Genomic DNA, 7,102 nt, shown 5'->3' with positions numbered 1-7,102 from the left:
AGGGTGGAGAGAAATGCAGTTTTTAATATGATATCTGAGGAGAGTGATAAACAAAATCATGTAATTCAACCATGATTACTAAGTTTAGATAGCTGGCTAGACTAATTTAGCAGTCTAAAAAATGTTGGTTGACATGGGATAATTGAGTGACTGTCAGTTACCACATTTCCATCCAGTTTTAATGTGGGTAAAGTCATACCTTATTAAAAAAAAGTATCACGTCAGCTGTGAAGGAAACAGGTTGTTTCAGTACAATTTTATAAATGCTGACAGATCATTTGTTCGTTCGACATGGTGGAATCTTTTTGTGTTGGTAAAATTAAGTGGAATTCCACTCTACATTTAGTATTTTTTGCATTACTTAGACAGACACATAGCATTAAGGGTGGAGTCGGATTTGAACCCTGGTCTATGGTGGGGAGGCACATTTGCTTGTTGCTGGGAGTGTTTCCCAGATGACCTCGACTCTGGACGATCCTCTCATTTCTAACATGAATCTTGTTTCGAACAAGATACGTGAAAAGGGATACGTGAACATTTTGGCAATGAGCCCCTTTATCTACTTCCCCAGAGTCAGATGAACTTGTGGATACCATTTTTATGTCTCTGGGTATCTGCTAGCATGTTTTTCAATGATCACCACTGTCCAAAACCCAGCAAAGGCTGGTCACCAGCGAAAAACACAACGAAGGCTTGTCACCAGCGAAAACACAACGAAGGCTGGTCACCAGCATAAACACAACAGATGCTGGTCTGCCAGCGAAAACACAGCGAAGGCTGGTCACCAGCAAAAACACAATGCAGGTAGGTCACCAGTGAAAACACAACGAAGGCTGGTCTGCCAGCATAACCAGCTAGCCCATGCTGGTCAGACCAGCTAGACCATGCTGCTCTTCCATCATAACTAGCTAGACTTTGCTGGTCAGCCAGCAGAACCACCTAGACTATACTGGTCAGACTGGTGTGTGTGTGTGTATTTCTGTGTGTGTCTGTGTGTGTGCATGTGGTGTGCATATGTAAAACAAAGCAGTCCATGGAAACTAACTACATTTCACTGACCAACTTATTTTGGTCACTGTTCTGTTTTTTTCTCTACAACCACAATACAATTTTGACATAGCTGTAAAAGAACAATACATCTTCCAAAATGGACTTTCTAAAGTGGCACAACGCATCAAGTTAGTGGAGCAACAAAGACATAAAGTACAGTGCGTTGTATCTTCATTGCAAGTTGTTGATTCACAGCACCGGAATCAATCAGTCACATTCTTCCCCACCTTAACCAAACATGCTGGCTTGTTGTAGTCACAGCCTACAGGACACATTTTCAATTAAAACAGTGTTATATCAAATGTAATTAAATTATCTAATTATAACCTGTGTGTGTGTGTGTGTGTGTGTGGTGTTACCTGTTGTTAGAAACTCCCTCTCCTCCCTCTCTCCAGACAGCTGAAGAGATTCTATTGCAAGAATATGATATCACCATAGTTATCAATCCACATTAAAAAATCTATTTATTTATTTAACCTTTATTTAACTAGGCTCCAGAGTGGCTCAGTGGTCTAAGGCACTGCATCTCAGCGCTAGAGTCGTCACTACAGACCCTGGTTTGATTTCAGGCTGTGTCCTGTCTCAGCCTCCAGTATTTATGCTGCAGTAGTTTATGTGTCGGGGGGCTAGGGTCAGTTTGTTATATCTGGAGTACTTCTCCTGTCCTATTCGGTGTCCTGTGTGAATCTAAGTGTGCGTTCTCTAATTCTCTCCTTCTCTCTTTCTCTCTCTCGGAGGACCTGAGCCCTAGGACCATGCCCCAGGACTACCTGACATGATGACTCCTTGCTGTCCCCAGTCCACCTGGCTGTGCTGCTGCTCCAGTTTCAACTGTTCTGCCTTATTATTATTCGACCATGCTGGTCATTTATGAACATTTGAACATCTTGGCCATGTTCTGTTATAATCTCCACCCGGCACAGCCAGAAGAGGACTGGCCACCCCACATAGCCTGGTTCCTCTCTAGGTTTCTTCCTAGGTTTTGGCCTTTCTAGGGAGTTTTTCCTAGCCACCGTGCTTCTACACCTGCATTGCTTGCTGTTTGGGGTTTTAGGCTGGGTTTCTGTACAGCACTTTGAGATATCAGCTGATGTACGAAGGGCTATATAAATTGATTTGATTTGATTTGTATCACAGTTTTGTGTGAAGCAAACATACAGATGTTCAGCATTTACTACGATACTACTGTCAGTGGTGGAAAAAGTACCCTATTGTCATACTTGAGTAAAAGTAAAGATACCTTAATATAAAATGACTCAAGTAAAAGTGAAAGTCACCCAGTAAAATTCTACTTGAGTAAAAGTCTGAAAGTATTAGTTTTAAAATATACTTAAGTATCAAAAGGATAGCCAAAGGCCCACTTCAACACTCAGACATAATTTACAAATGCAGCATTTGTGTTTAGTGAGTCCGCCAAATCAGAGGCAGCAGGGATGAGCAGGGATGTTTTCTTGATAAGTGTGTGAATTGGACCATTTTCCTGTCCTGTTAAGCATTCAAAATGTAAAGAGTACTTTTGGGTGTCAGGGAAATGTCTGCAGTAAAAACTACATTATCTTCTTTAGGGATGTAGTGAAGTAAAAGTAAAGTACAGATACCCCCAAAAAACTACTTAAGTAGTACTTAAGTACTTTACACCACTGACTACTGTTGTAGAGAGTTTGCTAGTCTCCAGTGTACCGCTGTTCTCATATGAGAGCTGCTGTTAAAGGGGGTGAGCTCAGTCCAGTCTAACACAGTTCAGTACATCCTCTGGACAGTGTCCACATCCCCCACCCTAATGTTACAGAACTTCTGGACTGATACACGATGAGGTAATAGAGAACTACCGACAGACAGAGGGAGAAAGGAGCAGGGTAGACAGAGAGGGAGGGAAGACAGAAACAGATGTGGAGGGCAAAAAAAGAGAAAAAGAGAGGGAGCGAGGGAAATAATAAGAAAGAAAGAGTGCGAGAGAGATAAAGATGGGAGACATGAGAAAGAGAGTAGAGGGATTGGTGAAAGAGCGTAGGAGACAGAGGAGAGAGAATTGTAGTGTGTGTGTGTGTGAAAGAGTAAGTTGAAATAGAGAGGAGCAGGAAATAGTAGCACCGTGTGAAACGAATTAGCTGACATTTTGGGAGTCTGAGAAGAGAATGTCAAATGTCAGGGGGATTGCCTCACTTAAACATACCGGCCAAAGACAGAGCCATTACACCCAAGGTGCATAAACAAGGGACGGATGGGTGAGCGAAGGAGGGGAAGGGGTAATGTCAGGTGCAGCGACTGTTGTCATGTGTGTGCATATGTGTGTACCTGTGCACGGTCTGTTGAAGATGTCCTGAGGGTCTGTAGCCTCTGCTGAGTCCACAAAACAACAGAGTTTCAGTAAGATACATTCTGAACCCACACACAAACACACACACACACACACACACACCTACCTCTCTTTAGTCGTCTGCGGGCAAGTTTGATCTGGTCCTGTAGTATCTGGACCCAATCTCGAGGGCCTGGCAGCTTCTCTATTCTGTGAGCTGTGCAGTACTTCTCTGTAAACACTAGACACAGCACGAGAGATTTACAGAAAACCCAACAAAACAAGTAGATATTACATCTCTCTCGCTCCATGCCCGATCTCTCTCCACTCCACTCCACTCTCACGGTGTGTTTCTTTCCTACCTTTAATGGCTCCCACAATGTTCTGGTCCAGTCCTTTCCTTTGGTCGTTCAGACCTCTCTTCCTCTTGCCGTTGGGCAGTGAGTTAGCTAGCGTGGTGTCGTCAAAGAAGGCGCACACCTGTGACCAAGATGGTGTGTCAATCAACATAAATAAAGTGAATAAAGCCAGTGATAAGGTTAATAAGACCCACCAACTTCCTGAAGAGCAGGCTTCCAGAGCGTGTGTAGTTGACCAGGATTGAGTCCAGCTGGGCCTTGGGAATAAACACCTCATAGTCCTCCGCTAGACGCACCTCACTCTGGGGGAGAGAGAGAGAGAAAGAGAGGCATATTCGTCCCACAACAGAGACAGACAGACTGATAGTACACTACCCCCCCCCCCACACACACACACACACACACGCACGCACACGCACACACACAGTGCACCATACCTCTGAGGATTGAAGACCTTTGGGTTGTCTATAGTTAGGATTGTGTGTGTCGTCACCAGGGATGGGCTTGTTCTGCATGGACAGGGTTTGAATGGAGAGCTCGGGTGAGGTGGAGGTAGAGGGTGAGGCAGGGGTGTGCACAGGTCTCTCCAGCTCTCTGCTCCCCCTCTCCCTCCTTCCCCCGGACTCCAGGGGTACACAGGCAGGGGATGAGGGGGGGAGAGGGGGAACAGCTGCCCTCTTGCTGGGTGCGCTCAGTGGAGCAACCTTGTGGACAGGACGTCTCTTGCGGGGTCTGCGACGCGGAGCTGTAGGGACAGGGCAAGGGGGGCAGGGAGGGACCCTGTGCTCCTGCTTCTCCTGGGAACCTTTCTGTGTCTGCATTAGCCTCCTCATGGTGCGTAGCTCCTGTAGAATGGCCTGTAAGGTGCTCTTACAGTTACACATACAGCAGGGAGCCTCTACCACTGCAGGAGCCACATCTGCACGGGAACACACAGACACACACATATACACACACGTGTCATTACATGGGACAAACATTTTGCCCAGGCAGCTCTGACACCCCATGCCTCTGTCTGACTGTGTAAATGACACAAGCTTCTCCACTGTCTGTCTGCCTTACCAGACAGGGACTGATAGAGGCCTCTTTATGATGTCACTGCTCTGTATAATGATGTGGCTGTCTGGTTCTGCAGACATTGTCTGGATGGAAGATAGGCCTTCTGCTCCCTAGACCTCATAAAGAGACCCCCCCCCCCCATTACCATTCGTTTTGACTGTGCCTTTGGTGGTTGTGTTGAGCATCCTCTGGGTCTTGGAGCGTGTGCCGTATTTTCCAGACCCCTGGCCGTTGGGGACTGGATTGGGTATAGACATGGGACTGGGCTCTGTTTCCCCTGCTGAGCTCCAGACACTGATCTGGGGGTCCTCCAGGTCTGGGGGCAAAGCAGCCGGCTGCGCCCAGCTCAGGTGCTCCTCCTGGGGCTCCTGTTTGAGGCTGTTTCCCTCTGCTCCCACACGCTGGTACATCCGGCCGGCCTTGTCACTCAGCAAACGCATCATGCCTGTGATCTGTCTCTTAATCTCCACACCCTCATCACCCAACCAGGCTGGGGAGGAAAGAGAGGAGTTAGAAAGAGAGGATGTGTGTGTGTGTGTGTGTATTTTTCCTGACTAAAATAAAGAGCATGAATATCATACCTTCTGGCATGGCAGTATCTTTTGATGCTCCATTGACATGTATATTGACGGCATTGTCAAAACTCCTTGCGTCAAAATCTGTGAAAATAAAAACACCAGAGATCTGTAATATCTAGAGTACAATCAGGGTAGTTCGGTGTAAATCCAAAATAATGGCATTAAAATAAATGAAATTATGTTTGTATGACTGATGATAATATACATATGAGGGTTGACATACAATGAATGTACAAAACATTAGGAACACCTTCCTAATATTGAGTTGCACCACCTTTTTCCCTCAGAACAGCCTTAATTCATCGGGTCATGGACTACAAGGTGTCGAAAGCATTCCACAGGGATGCTGGCCCATGTTGACTCCAATGCTTCCCACAGTAGTCTCAAGTTGGCTGGATGTCCTTTGGGTGGTGGACCATTCTTGATACACACAGGAAACTGTTGATCGTGAAAGAGCCAGCTGCGTTGCAATTCTTGACACACTCAAACCGGTGTGCCTGGCACCTATACTCCTTTCAAAGACACTTCAATCTTTTGTCTTGCCCATTCACCCTCTGAATGGCACACATACAAAATCCATGTCTTAAATGTCTCAAGGATTAAACTTCCTTCTTTAACCTGTCTCCTCCCCTTCATCTACACTGATTGAAGTGGATTTAACAAGTAACATCAATAAGGAATCAGATTTCACCTGGATTCCCCTGGTCAGTCTATCATGGAAAGAGCAGGTGTTCCTAATGTTTTGTACACTCAGTGTATGTATGAAAACATTGCATTCCTCTGTCTAGGCCCACATCATACACTATGCTATGGTAATTATGTGGGCTGTGATGTAAACCAATGATTCTCCACCCTCCTCCCATTCAGCCCAGAATCCACCACCTGTGGGTGGTATTGTATGACGAAATCTTTCTCACTAAAAACACTCTCAGCTCTCAGAAAGATTATTCTCACTAGTTCACAAAAAAGTGCCCTAAAGGCTAGACAAATACAAGAGTAAAACACATAAAATAATATTATAATCATATTCTGTACAAAATCACTGATCCACTGCCTAAATGCTCTCTGGGTTTTCTTAGTTCGTTGCGTTGGTTGAATTTCCTTTTTTAAATACTCACTCACCTATCTCTTTTTTGTCAACCATGACGAGTGAGTTATACATGCATAACAGGTACATACCTATGTACTGACGTAGCCATCACTATCCTATTGTTTACAGTGTAGCACTGACTTGCTCACAGCGCCAGACGTTCACAGACACACAGACAGACACGCAGTCTCCCGTATCCCCTACCTTGCTCTTGCTCATGGACCAGTTTGAAGCTCTGAGATTTCCTTCTTCTTTTCCTCTCGCTAAACTCCATCTTTACAGGATCTGTGTGTTGAAGAGCCGAGGATGCCTCATCAGAAAGCGAAGCGCGCAGTGCATCAGCACACAGAAGATCACTGACCGTCTGCCCTAATAATGCTCCGTTAAAATTCGCCTTCAAGATCTTTTATAGTTCCATCAAACATTCACTCTGTAAAAGCTCTTCAAATAATAACTGAGGAACTAATTATTGTTTTTCATCACAGTCATATTTTAAATGGGTTGTCCTCAGAGGGCTGTCCGTTTTTTGGCTATGTAAATAAATAAATGACTTAATTCTTACAAATTCGTCACATCTATGCCTTTGCGCCACCTGATGGTCGCAACAATCCAGTTCTCTGCTATATTCAGGACTGGAGGGTCAACACTTAAAAGATAATGCACGAGACGC

General features: G+C 45.1%; 1 protein-coding gene across 1 annotated transcript; it reads right to left on the bottom strand.

Annotated features, from left to right (window-relative positions):
- Positions 1 to 468: 468 nt before the first annotated feature.
- LOC139416100 (BEN domain containing 7) lies at positions 469 to 6,747 on the bottom strand. The gene is made up of 10 exons (XM_071164387.1): positions 6,637 to 6,747; positions 5,346 to 5,423; positions 4,910 to 5,254; positions 4,143 to 4,624; positions 3,900 to 4,007; positions 3,709 to 3,826; positions 3,474 to 3,587; positions 3,346 to 3,390; positions 1,410 to 1,460; positions 469 to 1,312 (listed from the first exon to the last, which is right to left on the bottom strand). Exons 1-10 carry the CDS (start codon positions 6,704 to 6,706, stop codon positions 1,254 to 1,256), a joined length of 1,470 nt encoding a protein of 489 aa, XP_071020488.1. The 5' UTR covers positions 6,707 to 6,747; the 3' UTR covers positions 469 to 1,253.
- Positions 6,748 to 7,102: the final 355 nt, after the last annotated feature.

The sequence above is a fragment of the Oncorhynchus clarkii genome, chromosome 1 (genome assembly GCF_045791955.1).
Source record: "Oncorhynchus clarkii lewisi isolate Uvic-CL-2024 chromosome 1, UVic_Ocla_1.0, whole genome shotgun sequence".
NCBI classification, from domain to species: Eukaryota; Metazoa; Chordata; class Actinopteri; order Salmoniformes; family Salmonidae; genus Oncorhynchus; species Oncorhynchus clarkii.
The sequence above is the reverse complement of the archived record's forward strand: the minus strand, read 5'-3'. Positions and strand labels throughout refer to the sequence as shown.